Source organism: Mus pahari, chromosome 19, assembly GCF_900095145.1.
Source record: "Mus pahari chromosome 19, PAHARI_EIJ_v1.1, whole genome shotgun sequence".
In the NCBI taxonomy this organism is placed as follows: Eukaryota; Metazoa; Chordata; class Mammalia; order Rodentia; family Muridae; genus Mus; species Mus pahari.
Window position 1 is genome coordinate 78,976,247 of NC_034608.1, and position 19,194 is coordinate 78,995,440.

The following is a 19,194-nucleotide window of genomic DNA, read 5'->3' on the forward strand; positions in this document are numbered from 1 at the left end:
TCATATAAAAGCGGAAAAGAATGTTCTCCATCACAACATAAAAAGAAACCTCTAGAGGGGAAATAAAGGTTCTGTGATTTAATAGACCCTCCAAGTAATTCAATGGTGGCGGCTTCCTCATTTTCTTAAAATAAAAAAAAGAAAAAAAAAAAAAAAAAAAAAAAAAAAAAAAAAAAACCTTCAAAAGCTATCAACACTTCAAACATTCTAATTCAAATAGCACAGTTAATGTAAACTCACTTTAATCTTCTTGCAAATGCCTGTAACAAGGGAAAAGGAAAAAAAAAACCTTTCTCTCTTGATGTTACATTTTATAGGCTACTCTATGCTTCTTCGGTGATTAAAAGGCTGATTCTCTGCTTCTACCCTGACTTAATGAGGAGGCCCTTAAATTCTGCTGTCATTTATAGAGAACATGTCACCATGAAATTTTCCTAAAAGACTTTACCTCAAAGGCCTGAAACGTCAGTCCAACATGGTAGCCCTCGGACACCATTATTTTCCATACACACTCCTTCATTGGTCGGTAGTCATCGGGGTAATTGGGAGATTGAATCTGCCCTTCATTTTTCCTTATCTCCCCTCCACAAATCGCTGAGGAAGGAAAAAAAAAAAAAAAAAAACCAAATAAGTCCCAACAGGCCATTATATCGTATTTCTCTTTAAAGTATTTAAGGTCAGTTTCTATGAGAATGCAAAGACAATGCCATAAAGAAAACCAAAGCTGGACAGTTGGAGTGCTACCAAGATTATGAGATGAACAATTGTTCGCTGAGTTTGTTCTGTGATTCCCTGTGAAGGTTTCTTGGGTCTCTGAACACAGGTAAAAGAGCTTATTAGCAAAGAATATTCAGTCTGGTCAGAAGCCCTGCACCTTTGGACAGCAGGGGTATACAGCCTCCATGGGTCTGTCCGGCAATCCTCTCCCTGGCCAAGAGGTGAATCCTGGGAACAAAATCTCCCGTTTCCTTAAAATTTTAAGGGAAGTAGGAATTTCCTGCCTTGGAAACTACTTAATCTCCTGTATGGAAAAGGGCTTTATACACCCACAACCTGCCTAAAAAGGCTGGTGTACAGCCAGGCGCTGGATGCCAGCTCGTTGTCTTTAAGAAATATAGAACAAAGCATGTAATGCATTCCTTCTCACATGCTGACTCTCCCACTTAGACAAAGAATGCTTCATTACTGTACACAATCACCCTCTGTACAGTGCCCTAGAATGGAGTACTTCACCACTCCAGGAGTCAAACCGATTTTTAAAGAAAATCAGTACAAAGAAAATTTCTAATTTTTCTTAGCATTTCACAGCCTCATAAAACAAACGTAAGAATGGTTGTACATTTGTTTTGTCTCTCCTGAGTTATTTTTTTAATTGTAATATTTTATTATGTATAAAAATTAAAATTTGGCCATTGTCATATACATTAATCTGAAAATGTTACACATATGCATTTGCTAGTTCAATGCATCTGGAAGAAAACAGGCATTGATGAAGACTAATCCTTTTAGAGTCAGACAGCTGGGGTATTACTGTATCACTTACACTAGGAAACCTGCTCTTGCCATTTAAACTCAAGTATTTTTATTAAGATCATACTGTGAACATCAACATGTTGTCTTATTAAAATTATGTAATGGCAAAAATAAGCTTTCCATATTCTTTTAATGAAACCAAAGGAAACATCTCTGTTGAGATGTGAGGGATGAAGTGACCTCTTATGTGTAATGTGACTTGCCTTCATAGACGGCTGCAAACCCTTTTCCTACCCAGTTACTGCTGCTACGAAACTCAATCCACATTCTGCTGTCTGTAGATGTAAGAACGCCAGCCACTTTGTCCCCACAGAATCTACCTAAAAGAAATTAAATAATAAAGAGAGGCTCTTAAATATGAATATGTAGTATGTATTAAATTACACACTGTGCATTGAATTAAAGACTTGTGCTCCACACTAGCTATAAGATTGTATATGTATATGTATATGTACATATGCATGCATTTGGCTCATATCTCTGGCAATTAGAGTAGTGTTTCTCAAACTGTAGGTCACAACACCTTTGGCAAACCTCAAGCTTCAAAAATATTTACATTATGATTCATAACAGCAGCAAAATTACACTTATGAAGTAGCAATGTCAATTATGAAGAACCTGTATTAAAGAGTCACAACAATAATAAGGTTGATAACCACTGGTTTAGAGCCATAACTTTACGTTAATAAAGGTAACGAGATAAAGCATTCTCTTCAGACCACTTCAAAATCCTCTGTCAACCGACACCCATATCATTATCATCTAAAGAATTAAGAGTTAACCTCCCAAATTCATAAAAATCACATGATGCTTCAAGGTGGTTCTGTGACTCTATGGGAATAGAAAAAGTCTCAAGTTGTCCTGAGAAATAGAGCAGATCACCCCTAGAAGGGTACAATTTGATTCAAACACAAAGAAAAGTTCCTCCCCTCATGAAGGTAATAACAACATCTCAGAACAAAAAGTGTAAGACACCTCAGGTGCCTTATATTAACACATACCCCCAGCTCAGATAAAGCTATAATAGTCTGTGTTATTGTAACCAGAATAGTTATATCAAATTGATTCTGAATGCTGATCATACTCTGTATACATATGTGTGAGTTATTAGGAGACAATAGACAATGAGTAAAGTCATAGAATTAGTCCTTCCTTTTCACACCATCCTTCCACACTCATTCCTCACTACACGATACAGATCTTTCAACTCTCTCTCTCTCTCTCTCTCTCTCTCTCTCTCTCTCTCTCACACACACACACACACACACACACACACACACACACACACTATAAAATAACTCTACAATCATACTATACTTTTAACCATTCTTTTTTTTCTTTCCTTTTTTTTTTTTATTATTTTCTTTATTTACATTTCAAATGCTATCCCGAAAGTTCCCCATACCCTCCCTCTGCCCCTGCTCCCCTACCCACCCACTCCCACTTCTTGGCCCTGGCCTTCCCCTGTGCTGGGTCATATAAAGTTTGCAAGAACAAGGTTTTGATTTTAAACTAGCATACAGCTACCAAATCTCATTGTGGCACTTTTGAACGAAGTATGTTTAGCATGTTCTCCTGCTGTCTCATCTGACTCTTCCCCACTCCCCAATCCTCCTGTGTACCCCTGTCCCTTCTGTCTCTTTTCCTTTCAATCCCTGTGTCCTTTAGTCCAGTCTCTTTCCTTCACCAAGACCCAGTCTTCCTTTCATTGGTCTCCTTTCCTGTTTATTAGGCCTTACTCACATTTATAGTCACAATGTGTATACTCGTATACACTGTTGGCTCAGATCAACATGAGACAGAACAGAAGCTCCCAGCATTACTATGCATATCTATGTATTGCTGAAAATAATCATACCCATAAATTTAAATAAAAAATAAATAGCTAAATTGAATCAAAAATTCATAGGAAAGGTCAGTCAGTAAAAAAGTATTTTTGAAACTATGCATTAACTTAAAGAGACTTGGCAAAGGACATACTGCATTCACTGTTATATGCATTCAAACTATGGACAAATCTGCTCAAATGCATCCTCCATCTTAGAGGGTGTAAAGTGGCCGTCGGCATCTCTGTGGTTCTACCTTTGTCCTGGTGAGTTGATGTTGTGAATCACAGTTATTTCCCTCAGAGCTCAGTCTTTCAAGGAACCCTTGGGAAAGATTTCACATATATCTGTATCACAGTGAGTCCGTCTGGTAGACCCCTCTGCACTGAACCAGGGAGGCAGAGGGTGATAGCCCACCAACTGCTCTCTTGAATGTAGATTCAGATTGGATTCTCCAACTGGAAGCCACTGAAGTGTTTCCTTGGAATTCCAACTGCACATGTGATATATTGTTTTACACAGGCTGAGAAACTAGATGTAGAAAACAGTGCTTTGTTTTCCTGGACTTGAAGTATTTCATCAGTTTGACCCTCTTTTCGTTCTTATTTTGAAGTATTTCCAGAGACGGCACAGACTTACTAAGGTAGTTTCCACATCAAGTAAGGCAGTGTCCATTCAGCAGGTTTTAGATAATAAGGCTGGATCAGTACATACAGTACAAAACCTCAACAGGGCTAAACTATGACTAAAAGTGAAGGAAAGTCACAACCGGGGAAGGAAAGAACACCAAAGCCGAGGAGGTGTGAGCCTGTGGTTGGGGGGGGGGGGGGGGGTCACAGCTCCTCCTATCCCGAGAAATGCTCATGAAAGCATCTTGTGTAGTGTGTGGTTTAAGATGGGATCAGACATTCCTGCACCCCAATCTGAGCTGCAGTTACTGACATAAACTACAGATGCCTCTTCTCCAGGAAACAAAACTGAGATGTTTATAGGAGGATCGCATTCGCTAGTCACAGGAAGGCAACTATCAAAGATGGACCTGATAACTTACACTCCTGCCTTAGGATCTTTGGGAAACTATGCTTAATCATTGTATTCAGATCAAATAATCTATCCCATATTTAAGTTATCTTAGATCAGTGAATCAATCTATTCATCTGTTTGTCCTTGAGCAGTTTTCAGTATGGTTGAAAAACATACAATTAAAAATATAAACAAGTTCAGTCATATAGATTGAAACTGACAACTCTTGGAAACAGTATCTGCCTCAACAATAGCTAGAACACAGATACAGCTACAGAGGAGAGGAGTAATGTCTTACCAAGGAGAGGTGACTTCCTCCAGTAACCATCTCTTACTTCAATGTAATCATACCAGCACAAACTACTTTTGTATAGGTCCATCGTGGTAAAATTCAAGACAATCTGCAAAACACAGGGAGTTAAAGTGACTGTTAATACATAGAGATTTGATGCCAAGAGGGAATGTAAGAAAACAAAAATAGTCTCCTTTTGTCTATATTCATAGAGCACTGGCAACTTAATTAAAAACTAGAAACTGTATGTTCTTATTCTCATTAATATGGTCTGCATGTGTGAGAGCAGTCACATGTATGAGAGAGCATGTAAGTATGTGGGTATTACATGCTCATAGCATGTGCATAGAAATCAGAGGACAACCTCAAGTGTCAGTACTCTGAGGTACTCTGACATCTTCCACCTTGTGTTGGAGAAAAGGTATTTGGTCTGTCTGGAACTTTCCCAGGTAAGCTATACTGGAGAGAACTCGTAGGGAAACCTCCATCTCTGTCTCTCATTGCACCTCTGCTGGGATTGCAGGGACACTTGCTTTGACTGACATTCGACTCAGCTTTGTAGTCTAGCTTTGAGATCCGAACTCAAGCCAGCACTTTACCAAACAAGCCACCCCACAGCTGCATTCTGATTAATATTTAATAAAAGCAACCGCAACACAACATTAACCACTGGGTACAGAAAGCACTTTAGCAATTAACCTGAAATCTATAGTTTTAATTGAAGCAGTCCTAAAACAAGTCGGAACCTTTATTCAAAAAGTTTATTTTGAATTTTTCCTAGGATAAAAGGTTTGAACCATGAATAATTTCCACTTTTTCCACGAATGACTTCTTTTTAATAATTTATTTCAAAGGCAACCATCAAGACAAGTATAATTACGTTAAAAATAAACACCATGTGCTGAATTCCCAGAACATAATATCTTTGTGTGTGTTGAAATGTTTAAATACAGCTCTAACATTCAGATCTACCCCTCTGAGTGTGACTAAAGGCAGATGGCACAGCAGTTCTCCAGATCCAAGAACATGCATGCGAAGGCTTCTGAGCTGGACGACCTTGTGCACGACCCTTTATTCTTCCCTTTGTTTGGAAGGATGATACTTTTTATAAAGACAATAAAGAAAAGTTCCGGAAAAGACAATTTTTCTCATGGCTTCATAAAACTCTTCAGTTTTCAAAGCTTTAACTTATTTTCCTCCATTATACCAAAAGTATAATGGAATTAAAATGAGACTTGTACTTCTACGATGTCAAATTATTTGGAAACCATTTTGTATATTCAAAAGCTCAATTAACCCTCTGGTACTTTAAGTACATCTAATAGGTTTTAGGATCATAGTAAATTTGTTCTGTAGAAACTGAAATGGATGTTAGCCAAAAGCAATAAATTGTGAATATTTGAAATGCCTTCCTATAAAACGATGGTTTATAACAATGTTCAAAGAAACTTTTAGTGAGAGTGGAAAAGCTGGAGAGAGAGAGAGAGAGAGAGAGAGAGAGAGAGAGAGAGAGAGAGAGAGAGAGAGAGAAAGAGAGACAGACAGACAGAAAGACAGAGATAATAAGCTTAAAACCATATTCAGAGTATACTGCCAATGATGATGACAAATATGCTTCCCTCCTTTCTTATTTCAATATTGCTAATATTAATAGTTTAATGTCTATTATATTCTGATGGAAATAAAAGAAAGGGTGTAGATTTGGGTTGGTGGGGAAGTGGATAGGGTCTGAGAGCTCAGAGAGTAGAAACTAATCAGAATATATTATATAAAATATATTTTTAATAAAAATAAATAGATATAAAAATGTTCAATAGCACTAATCATCCAAGAAATGCAAATTAAAACCACAGTGAAATACTATTTCACATCTATTAGAATAACTGTTTGAGAAAGACAGAAAGATTTAGAAATTAGGTATGAATGTGGGAAAAGAAACCCTTGTATACTGTTGAGAACGTAAACTGGTTGGCCCATTAGGAAAGTAATGGCACTTCCTTAAGGAATTGAAATTTGAACACTATAGTGTCTGAAAATCCTATTTCCTTATGGAGAAAGGTAATAAAAAAATAAACCACTGTCTTGTAGGGGGAAAAGGAAAAGAAAAAAAAGAAAAGAAAACTGATCACTGGGCTAGGGGAAATCACACATTGGATAAAGAGCAAAACATGCAGCAAACATGAGAACGAGAGTCTGAGGCCCCAGTGCCCACTTAAATGCCAAGCAAGCATGGTAGCCCACCTGTCATCCTACGGATTCCTAGGATGCAAAGACAGGGAACATTTGGATCAAGCTGGCCAGCTAGGTTACCCAGACCAGTAAGCGCTGGTTGGACTGAGAGACGCTGCATTGATGTATAAGATAGAAATCAATGGAGGAAGACATTAACCTCTGGTTCTGCATGCGTGTGCACATATGTATACGAACATATGTAGTTCATATACATGTGACCCATGCACATCATATAGATATACACGAAAAGAGGAGAAAAGACAAAGGAAGCACTACTTAGAGTAAAACTCATCCTGAGCGCACACCTTCACAGTGTGGAGTCAAGATCCCTGCAAATAAACCTTATACCCAACAAAGGGGAGAGAGAACCTGCAGATTCCACTTCCAATAGATAGGCGCAGCCCCCGGTTGAGGGATGGGGCCACCCATCCATGTCAAAATTTTTAACCCAGAAATGTTCCTGACTGAAGGAAAGGCCATCCAGAGACTGCCCCACCTAGGGATCCATCCCATCTGCAGACACCAAACCTCCATGCTATTGCTGATGCCAAGAAGCACTTGCTGACAGGAGCCTTGTATGGCTGTTCCCTGAGAGGATCTACCAGCACCTGACCAATACAGATGCAGATACTCACAGTCAAGCATCTGACTGAGCATGGACAACCCAGTGGAAGAGCTAGGGGAAGTACTGAAGGAGCTGAAGGTGATGGCAAGCCCATACAAAGAACAATGTCAACTAAGTGGACCACTCAGAGCTCCCAGAGAAAAGCCACCAACCAAAGAATACACACGGAGGGAGCCATGACTTCAGATACATATGTAGCAGAGGATGGCTTTTTCTGGCATCAATGGGAGGCCAGGGAGGCTTGATGCCCCAGCTTAGGGGAATGTTAGAGGGGTGAGGTGGGAGTGGGTGAATGGGTGGAGGAGCACCCTCATAGAGGCAAAGGGGAGGGAGGAGAGGGGAGGTGAGATAGGGAGTTGTGGGGGAGTAACCAAGAAGGGTGATATCATTTGAAATGTAAACAAATAAAAGGATTAATTAAAAAAAATTCTACCTACAGCAGACAACAGGGCTTCAGATCATTCACATCATATGAGAAATCTATGACTATAGAGAAGCAGAGGCGGGATAAAGACAAAGATAATAATTGAAGTTCCTGGGTGGCCTCTCTTAAACTTAAGAGGAAATTTTACAATCATGTTCAAGTAGTTTCAATTTCCCTCCTAAAGAAATCAGTTAAACTGGAAATACGTTTATCGCCACTATCAACCCAAACTGAAATTATGTCTCTGAACTGCTAACAAACAGTTAATACATGAAATCATAGGATGCCCTCCCCCCACACACACACAGAGCTGGACAAGAGGATAATTCTGAACAGCAGAGTTTCCTATCTTCTTTTTAATCTTCTAGTTTAAGCTCCAAGCACCACGAAGGAACAAAACCGGGCTGACAGTAATGTGAAACAGAATCCTTTAGAAGTAGAAAATGTAATAAAGATAGGTTTTCTAAAATCAAATCTTGGGACTGTGACTATGGAGGTAAAATCCCAGCCTTTGAGTAACGCTGCTAGAAGAGTGCCTTAGTTGAATTAGAAATCAAAAGCACTTGGTAAACAATGGTTTGTTTTCTATTATACTGGTTTATGTAAACAAGCTCCTATCAAAGAATGATAAATGAATGCTGCATTAGAAGAAGTATTTCATTCCTGGTGGTAATAAGCATCAATTTGAAATTAATCACAGCGCCTTCCGAACACAAATGGAGACAAAGCAGGGAGAAAGTTCTCAGGTTTCCTGGTCTGTGAGGAGATGCAGTTGCAAAGTTTAAGTGATAGACTTGCAGCTGAGTTTGCTCATTAAAGACTCTGTTTGACAGTGCTGCCCAGTGAAGAATCTTGAAGAAAGGCAGATCAGCTGTTCAAGGTTCTGGATATCTGCAAGTCTCCAGAACAAGAATGAGTGTACGACCGACTGCACAATCAAGACAGCAGTGACCACGTACACAAATTCCATGGCACTGTTCAAAGGCCAATTAAAATAACATCGATACCTTTGAGAGATAAGGAGAGGCAACGTATATACGAAGTACATTCGGTTGATGTTATTTAATGGCTTTTGGAGAAATATTAGAATTAAAAGCAACAGAATATAACAGATGACTGAACTCTGGCCAGAAGAAACCTAGGAAAATCTAATGCACTGTGTTTGTTTGCTGTAGGATTTTCCTCAGTGATAGAGTTCTGAAGTCACAAATCAAGTCGGTAAACTATTTGTCGATATACAGACAAATTCTATCTACAGCTTATTTTCACAAACAAACAAGCAAACAGTTGTAATGATTGTCTACCATATTGTCTATGTCAGTTTGGGCATTGTATTGTCAAAAATGAGTATTTAGGGCTGTCTATTTCATGTCACCTCTAACTCAGAAGCTATTGACTGTTAATGTTATATTCATATCAAAACGCTCCTATCTATCTATCTATCTTCTGAAATTAGAAACTATTCACTATAGTACATCAAAAGACCTAAGTTCAAGGTCATGCCCTATCTTTTCAGATTTTTAATTTACTTAAACTTTCAAATGCTGAAGAAATCATTTGAATATGATGTCATTATATCAAACTTGTATTGCCATAATTAGATGGCAAAGCTTTCAGTTGGATATTTTGAAGGAAAATCAAGAGGACAACCCTCAAGCACTGTGAAATGCGCATGTGTGCATCCTGCTCACTGTGAATATTCAAGCACCCATCTTAACACAAGTTTGAAAACAAGGGTAGAGCCAAGTACTTTGTCTATACAAATAACAAAATAAAAATAAAATAATCATAATGATATTCTGCTATACTCAGATATCAGTACCTTGTCTATTCATCAATAGAGAGGCTCCCTGTGACAGCAGACAGGAGCTGGTAGATAGACCCATAGAAAGGCATTACATAGAATGAGAGTATAAATCAGAGAGCTCCATTAGGTCCCTATTCTCAAATATGGGGAATCCAATGGAGGAGAGGAAGGAAAGGTTGTAGGAGTCACCAGGAGAACATGGGTCACTGAGTCAATTAAGCAGGGTGCATATGGGCTCACAGAGACAGAAGTAGCAAGCAGAGGGCTTGTATGGGCCTACTGCACCAGCTTTTCCAAGCACATGTTGTAGCTGTTAGCTTGGTGGGACTGCTCAGGGTGGGGATGGGTGTGTCTTTCACTCATTTGTCTGCTCTTGGAGTCTTTCCCTTCTGTTGGATTGCCTTGTTCAGCCTCAGTGTGATGGCTTCTGCTTTGTCTTCTTGTTGTATCTTCTATTTTGTTTTGTCCTCTTCGGTTGTCTCTTGGAGGCCTGTTCTTTTTTGAAGGGAGACAGACAGGGTGTGGTTCTGAGATAGAGTGGAGGTAGTATGGGAACTATGACGAGTTGAGGGAGGGGAAACTGTGGTCAGGGAGTATATAGAGAAGAATCTATTTTCAATTAAAAAAGAAAAGTGTAAATAAACAAAGCATCAGTTCACTTGTCAAAGACCAACTATGCTGTGAAAGGTTTTATTAAAAGACATTAAGTTTAACGTTCCATAGAAAAATAATCCAGTTACAATGGGGGATATAAAAGAACCCAAGAATGGATGAGGACATTGGGACTGTCATTGAAGTGTCTGCCTTATAGGTTAGGTGACCCCAACTGGTCAAACTTCTCTTGAAGTTCAGTTATATGGCAGATGGGGGGAAAGTGAGAATTAGATTGTCAAAGGAATTCTTCTACTTAAAATTGTGTAATAGCATTTGGGTTAAATTTTAGATCAGACATTGCCTGGTATTAACTAAAGTTTTATGTCTCCTTTACCAGCATTCTGTTCCTTTCTCTAGCTAATCGACAACTTCCATCTACCATGGAAGCTGTAAACATGCTGCCACATCTTCGACCTTTGACATGAAAAGGTGTTACCGTCTTGTTTCCTGGCTGACACAGTAACTTCCAAACTTATTGTCCTTTGGATTTTACTTTCATGCATCTAGAATATTTCCTGTACTCTGTGACAGTGTAAATTTTAGGAAAGTCTGGCTACCATCAGTTCATCAGTGTCAAAGTTTCAAAATCTCTGATGCTTTTAGCTGACTCATATTTATGATCTGAAGCATGTATATTCCTAACTAAAGACCTGCTGGGTATTACTAGCTTTTGTGCCCTGACAAATCCAGTGTTAGCATCAATGCCTAAAAGTGTCCACAGGTGTGCCTAGATTTCTCTTCTCCCTTTCCCATTCCTTGTCACTCTTCAGTCTTGACAAAAAGCTACCATAGGTCAGTCTCACTCCAGTGAGATCTGAGTGCTACCATACACCCACAATAAGTTGTATTGTGATTTCCTCTGATATTTTCCAAAATTTAGCAATGATATTACTGGGTTACAAGGTATCATAATTATAGACATCAAATATTTATTTTACATATCAGAATACACATCTTCTTGAAGAGGATCAGAAATGTGTGTGTGTATGTGTATGTATGTGTGTGTGTATACAGAGAGAGAGAAAGAGAGAAATGTATATGTATAGAAATGTTTGTATATGTATATACATGCGCGTGCATACGTACACACACACACAAGTTGCTCACTTTACATGTCTTTGGCTATATAAATGCTAGATTGTGAGCCACCATTATGTATATAGCATAAACAAAAGATTAGATATTTTCAAAAGGAGGACACTTGAATGACAGATTTTAAATGTATTATACAGAAAAAAAAAAAGGGAGACTATTCTAACTCTGTTTGAGACATAAGCAATCTGCCCTTGTTCAAAGGTCAATCAATTGTAAGTCACAGATAGATCAATACTCTATACTTCTCCCTGTTCAACACAAATTCTGAGTTGTGCATTCTTAACTGTTAAAACACCAAGAATAGTCTTAGACCGAATTGGAATCTCCTTGCCCTGAGAGATTGGAGCCTTAGAACACATAGTAGTGAATGATGGACTTTGGTTTTGATTGTGAAAAATGGTCATGAAATCCAACTTGCTATCTTACCTGCTTTAAGTCTTGTATTATTATCTTCACATTATTTTATACTTATGACCTTATTTTAAAAATAAAGATTTTTCTTATGTAAAAATAAAGTATGTATATTGGAGAAAATGAAAAGGGACAAGATAGAATCATTTGTGAGGTTCTCACAGTGAGCAACCCATCCACCTATAATTTTGTCTTTGGTGTATGCAGTTTAAAAGCTGACACATTTAGGTATATGATCTTTAACTTGTGATTTCATTTTCACATTATACTCTAAGTGTTTTCATTCCCAAGTTTTCATTTTGAGAATGTACCCAGACCCATGCTCCAAGAAGAGTCATTGCGGAGACTGTCAGGGTATAATATGGATGCAGTACAAGTTCCCCAGTGTCTCCCTAGAGATAACCACAAGTGCTGCTTCCTAGAATTCAAAACCTGCCCATCACTTGACAATATGGTCCTATTCTATCAGTGAAGGTTAATGATTGAAATGTGAGACATCATCATTGTTTGAGGAGCATCGCCCTCACAGAGTGAGGGCTGGCGACTTCACTGCAAGTGCATAGGGAGCCGCACTTGTAATCCAGAAGGGGTTTTGTGGCTTCAGTCCTCTTCTTCTGTGGGACTCACCCTTACTGGGGGTCATTTTTCAAAAACAAATTTGTTGTGTGAATAATACCAACATTCTTTTGAGCTTCTGTGCTATCCATGGATATTTTAATTTGTATTTTCTTTTAAGACATATGCAAAAAAGCATTTTCTTTAACTTCTAATTGGAGTGCTAGGTACTTTTATTTGAATTTAAAGAATTACATTTCTTCAGGAGAATGATATGATATAAAATTCTAATTTTTCACACATCATTATAAATTATTTCAGAATTATCTATTGAAAAAAGTTTTTTTTTCAAATTTACTTCAACATGTCCTTTGTAATATGGATATACCAGATGTGGCCAATGGCCCTAGGTCATGTTAGTTCATTGATACAAGAAGCTTTTTAGACAAGGCCACACATCCAGGGTCCAGAAGCTTCTCATGCTGTGAACTAGATTCAAATGTAATAATGTGCTCAGCAATATTGACACTTTGGCCAGTGATACCCTCCTTTGACCAACACTGCACATCTTAAATAAACTTTGGAAAGAAACTTGGTCTGGTTAGCAAAAAAGAAAAGTATTGGAAACAGGTTTAGAATTACATTTTATCACGAATTTGGTGAAGACTATACATTTATGAACCTACAGTGCTTCATCCTGGAAAATATTGTATCATTCTCCTAATTTTAGTTGCATAGCAAGGTTTTCTGTTTCTAAATTTAGTTACATATTAGTAACATTTTTGTTTGAAGGCCTCTAGAGTTCTGTTTTAATTCTTGTATTCTCCTGTTGAAGTTTTCTTTAACACGTGGAAAAAACATACATGAGAAGAGGAAAAAGTAGAACAGATGCAATGGGAGCATCTGAGTTAAGTGTTCGGGGAGAGTCATGGCAGGAGACGAGAGTCCCTATCTTTAAATCTAATCTTAAAGAAAAGTTTGTAGAATGATAAGAACAGATTATGGATTTATAACTCTCAATCCTGTGAGGGAAAACTCTTGATCCATATACAGAAAGAACAAGAAAGAACAAACAATATATGAGTAAGCTGTAATATCAAAAATCACAGTAAATATCATTGTAATAAGAATTATATGTAAGCAATAAAGCCATCACTCTAGGTTTAAAAGACCATTGAATGCACAAAGCAGGACAAGTGCATACCCACAGTTACTAAAGAGAAAGTGTGGGTGCCTCAGTATCAGAAAAGAGGGACTTATTTATTTATTTATTTATTTATTTGGGTTTTTAGGTCAGGTTTCTTTATATGGCCATGGCTGTCCTGGAACCCACTATGTAGACCAAGTTAACTACGAACTCTTTAATCTCTACCTGAGATTAAAGGCATGCACTCTCATGCTTGATTTCAAATAGGGTTTTAAAGTGAACCCTGACTAGAGATATAAAATCCCTATACAGTAAAACCAGATAAATATATCTGTTACAAAGATGTAACATTCTAAGCATTTAATAATCTATTATATGTTCATTAATATGACCTAAATGCAAAATGAGATTACTTAATTTTAAAAATAATATAAAAAGTTTAAAGTGTAACTAAGACAACTACAGAACAAGGACAAACAGTGGAGCAAGTCTGTATTTCTAAATAGGCTAAAAACAGCATCAGAGAAGATTAGCTATATAACCAAAAAGACTGATGAACAAAATGTTTCATGGATCATTGAGCAGAATATACTGTTAAAGCAGAGATTATTCTTTGAAAATATTGGTCTCTCCCAAGGTGACATTAGTCAAAAACTACTTTGTCAAGTGAAGAATGACAGAGAAAGTAATAAGAAAAGAATGCTAAAAGCACATTTTATAATTAGAAGGTAAATGCTGCTAGAAAAAAATTTTTGGTTGAGAAAAATAATGAGACAAAATAATTAAAATGTAATAATAACCAAGATATGAGTTGACTGGTTGATTAAAATAAGGTGAAGTGGACTTGAGAGACATTACAGTCTCCATTGTTTATACTGAAAAAATACAAATTAAATATGACTACTATAAACTTAGAAGTCTAAAAGGCATAGACTCACATATTGTAAGAAAACAAAATACACACGGTCTAAAATGAATTAATTCTTATAATTTATAACTCATAACAATTTAATGTATTCACCAGTTATCATAAATAACATAAAGAACAATAAAAGAAAAGATGATACATTTGTTGATTTCTTCTGGAAACATTTTTGAAATTACTTTTATTGGTAATCATACAAAAACAGTGAATTAGTTTTAAATACTAGTGGTGTAAAGCATTTTAACAGGATTTTTATGGGGGAAATATCAGTTATTCATTGCTGTAATTTGAAGTTACTTTATTATTCTTGCTTCAAATGTTTTCAAATTCTACAAAATCTTGTTTTTAAAACTATAGTGAGTTTGATGACTCACACAAATAAATGTAGCATTTGGAAAGCAGTGGCAAGAGGGTTACCATGACATCAAGGCTAACCTGTGCTAAACAGTGAATGCCAGGCCCACCACAGCTACTTGGCAAAACAATCCCAAAAAGCCACAAAGAAAAATAATCAGAAACATGTTTTTCATAACACAGAAGGGACTTATTAAAGCAACCTACACAGAAAGTGACCAAAACTTATAAAAGTATTTCAATAGGCACAGAATTGTTAAATGACAAGTAGCTATATGAAATATAAGGTTATTCATGCAACCAGTCAGTAATTTCTGTGTATTTACATTTCTTTTTCAAAGACTTTTTCTGTGAATATCACAAGACCCTGGACAGCTCTGTAACCATGCTGTTACTTAAAATCACCAAACATCTCTAAGAAGAACTGGTATGCAATCTCAGGAACTCAGTGTTACACTGAGGATAATGGGCGTGTTTTCAGTCATTCCACGTGACTTAAAGAGTCAAATTCAAACAATAACTTGAAAGGCAGAGGGACTATGAATTAAAGTCCAATCTGGGCTACAGATTTTGATTAAAGACAGGTTGAGCAACTTAGAAAGACCCCCATCTCAAAATAGAAAGCAAAGAGCTGTAGCTGTAGCTGTAGCTGTAGCTGTAGCTGTAGCTGTAGCTGTAGCTGTAGCTGTAGCTGTAGCTGTAGCTGTAGCTGTAGCTGTAGCTGTAGCTCACTGGTAATGTATTTGCCTAGTATGTTTGAGGCCCAGGGTTCAATCTCTAGCATAGCAAAATAATAATAAGTAACAATAATGGTAAATAAGCAATAAGAAAAGTGTAGCTTAAAACTAGTGAAATGCTTTACTTAGAGGAGACTGAAAGAGAACTCCTCGGGTATCAACTACCTTTTCTCCCGGGGTCACAGACACTCTCCAGATGCAGTGTGTGTAGGAAGGGTAGCCATTTGGGAATCCTGGGGAAGAAAGGTTGCCACTGGATTCTTGTAGGGTTTCTCCACATGCTGAAGGGGGAAAGGCATGAAATTACTTACTAATCATTAGGAAAGTCATGAACATAATAATAGAGTGTTGGATAGTAATATGTATTTTTATTTATTTTCTTTTTTACATTTCTTTTGTAACTAGTGCTGGCTCTATATCCCCATACTGAAGCCCCATGAGTCCTGGGACTTCAGAATTGTACCATCATGCCCCACTCTAGACACTGACTACCCTTCAAACGAATTTCTTTTTATGTCTCTCTTAGATAACTTCAGTACGCTTTCTGGTGTCACTAAAGATAGCCATAAAACAAGATAAGAGGTGATAAATAATTTAGCATATATAAAGTTCCCTTCATGGAAACTTTTCTCATTCATCATTATAGCAGGTAATTTCAAGGACAGCCATATTCATTCAGGCTGAGGAAGACCTACTGTGTTCCTGGAATCATGAAAAACCTTCCTTTCTATTAAAAAATAATCAATATGAATGACAGCTATATATCAACAGTGGTGTGTAGCAAATTTAAATAGTAATCTAAGTAAAGTTATGTACTACTTTAACATTTAAAAAGTCATAAATGGTGATTAATACAAACCCAATTAAGGTAGTATCAAAATGCAATATACAACAATTCAAAATTAAAAAGTCAAAGAAATGAAAGGGGAAAACATTAAGAGGCAGGAGTGGTAGCTCAAAGCTTAAGAATACTAGCTACTCTTACAAAGGACATAGGTTTAGTCACCAGAACCCACACTGTGGCTCTCAAACCCTCTGAACTCCAGTTTAGGAATGTGGTACCACCTCTGGCCTTTGTGAGTACCGGGTACACACATGTGCAGACATCCATATAGACAAACACTCACACATATAACTTAAACATAAATAAATCTTGTTTAAAAAAGCACCCATTTTCCAGAATGTTCTATATAAGGGGGTTCTCTGTTTCCTTCACTCATGTGTAAAAACTTCTAGAAGAGTGACTATACACTTTTCATTTTTTATTAGATATTTTCTTTATTTGCATTTCAAATATTATCCCCTTTCCTAGTTTCCCCTCCTAAAATCCACTGTTCCCCCCTCCCCCTGCTCCCCAACCCACCCACTCCCATTCCTGGTCCTGGCATTCCCCTATACTGGGGCATAGAGCCTTCACAGGACCAAGGACCTCTCCTCCCATTGATGACCCACTAGGCCATCCTCTGCTACATATATAGCTAGAGCCAGAAGTTCCACCATGTGTTTTCTTTGATTTATGGCTTTGTTTCAAGGAGCTCTGAAGGTACTGGTTAGTTCATATTGACGTTCCTCTTATGGGGTTTCAGACCCCTTCAGGTCCCTGGGTACCTTCTCTGGCTCCTTCATTGGGGACCCTGTGTTTCATCCAATGGATGACTGTGAGCATCCACTTCTGCATTTTCCAGGCACTGGCCAAGCTTCTCAGGAGACAGCTATATCAGGCTCCTGTCAGCAGGCTCTTGTTGGCATCTGCCTAGTGACTGGGTTTGGTGGTTGTTTATGGGGTGGATCCCCAAGTAGGGCAGTCTCTGGATGGTCGTTCCTTCAGGGAAAGAATGACCATTAGGAGCAGATTTCACTTTCTAAGCTCTTATTATTCTTTGGAAATAGGTGTCAGCGACCTGAAATTACAAGCTGTAAGCTACACGCTTTCTATGCTGTAGGTCAATGGACATAATTCCATTAGGTTGTCCTGGAACTTTTGCGAGGGATACACTATGCACCCTGTGAACCTAGCTGGATTTCAGTCTCTGAGAATTGCTTACCCCACTGCGGTTTTCGCAATGTTCATTCAATTGTCGAAAAGACACTCTCTTCCCCGTGAAGGGTATAGCACTCAAAACAGACATTCCCTGGATCTGAGAAGGCATAACACACAGCATGCAAACCCTCATCTCTTCAAATACTCAATAAATTATAAATGACTCCGCATATCTTGTGTTAAATAAAGAAAGATAATGACTCTGGAAACGTAAAACAGAGCTATAAAAACAGTCTGGGATGATATAAATATTTATATCATCAGCAAAACAGACACTATGTTTGCACAACAAAGTAAATCTAAAGTAGGAATGAGCGATGCTTATTCTGATGAGCCAGGCAGATAAAGGAATCATTGAAGAAAATGAAAATGCCTGAGGTCAGAAGCACATAATTTAGCACAGTTACTGAACGACCTAGGGTCCTTGATACACGGTTGTTGCAAGGAGACTTAGAAGAATCTGCTAACATTAGGCCATGTGCTTCTAAGAAAGATATGTTCAGATGTTAAATAACAACTGGGGACCTGAAAGTGTTTTATGAAAAAAATATAATTTTTACTATTTTTAAGCAAATTCTGTGAGAATCAAAAGCCTCTATTAATCAAAATGACACTTATGATGAATTTTCTATAATAGAATTAAAGCAATAAAATGATTGATTCACAAATACATACAAACTAAACTGTTCCAGTGAAAAGTAGATTCTCTAAATTGTAAACCAAAACATAACATAATTTAAAAGTATTTCTCTATAAATTATAGCCAGATTACACTGTAAAAATGAAAAAGCATTTCAAATGAAGTTTTAGTTAGCATTTGATTTTTTTTGTTGTTGTTGTTCAACAAGCTATGCTGACTCCCTTTCAAAGTCTCAACCTACCACACACTGACTGATTTATGCTCAAATATAAAAATCAAATTTTGGCTGGGTATGGTGGCTCCCATCTGCAATCTCATGCCTATAGAGCTGGAGGCAGGAAAAGTATCTAGAGTTAAAGACCAGCCTGAGCTACAGAGTGATCTCCTGTCTCAAAACATCATCATTCAGTGAGCTGGGGGAGGGGAACTAACAAGGACAGATGGCATGATTAATTCAAATGCTTGTCCATTAATAGCAAATACAGGAATGTGTGGGAAACTGTAATTCCAATGCTGTTAGTAATCCTAAAATAATAGCAAGTTTCAAATGCTTTCAATCAATTTTCTTGTCTGAAAAACCAAAACCAAAACCAAAACCAAAAACAAAAACAAAAACCACCGACTTTGATCATCAGATTCCATGAGGTTGTTTGTTAGGGTGAATGACATGACATGTTTGAATCCTTAATCACTCCAGAGACTGAGGGGTGAGAGTATGGCTGTATATGTGTGGATTACAACTACTGCTCTAGTAATGATTGAGAAAATGAAAACATATCGAATGGTTGAGAAACACCTGAAAAAATGTTCAACATCCTTAGCCATCAGGGAAATGCAAATCAAAACAACCCTGAGATTCCATCTCACACCAGT

The 19,194-nt window shown here is 37.5% G+C and overlaps 1 protein-coding gene across 2 annotated transcripts in view; it reads right to left on the reverse strand.

Annotated features, from left to right (window-relative positions):
• Positions 1–19,194, reverse strand: part of Tll1 (tolloid like 1) — a 201,965-nt gene that overhangs the window by 53,311 nt on the left and 129,460 nt on the right. For both annotated transcript variants that reach the window (XM_021218792.2, XM_029532162.1), the window contains 4 exons: positions 15,806–15,921; positions 4,681–4,783; positions 1,737–1,853; positions 449–594 (listed from right to left, as the gene is read on the reverse strand). In XM_021218792.2, the coding sequence (XP_021074451.1) occupies positions 449–594; positions 1,737–1,853; positions 4,681–4,783; positions 15,806–15,921 (482 nt within the window). The remainder of the gene's footprint in view (positions 1–448; positions 595–1,736; positions 1,854–4,680; positions 4,784–15,805; positions 15,922–19,194) is intronic.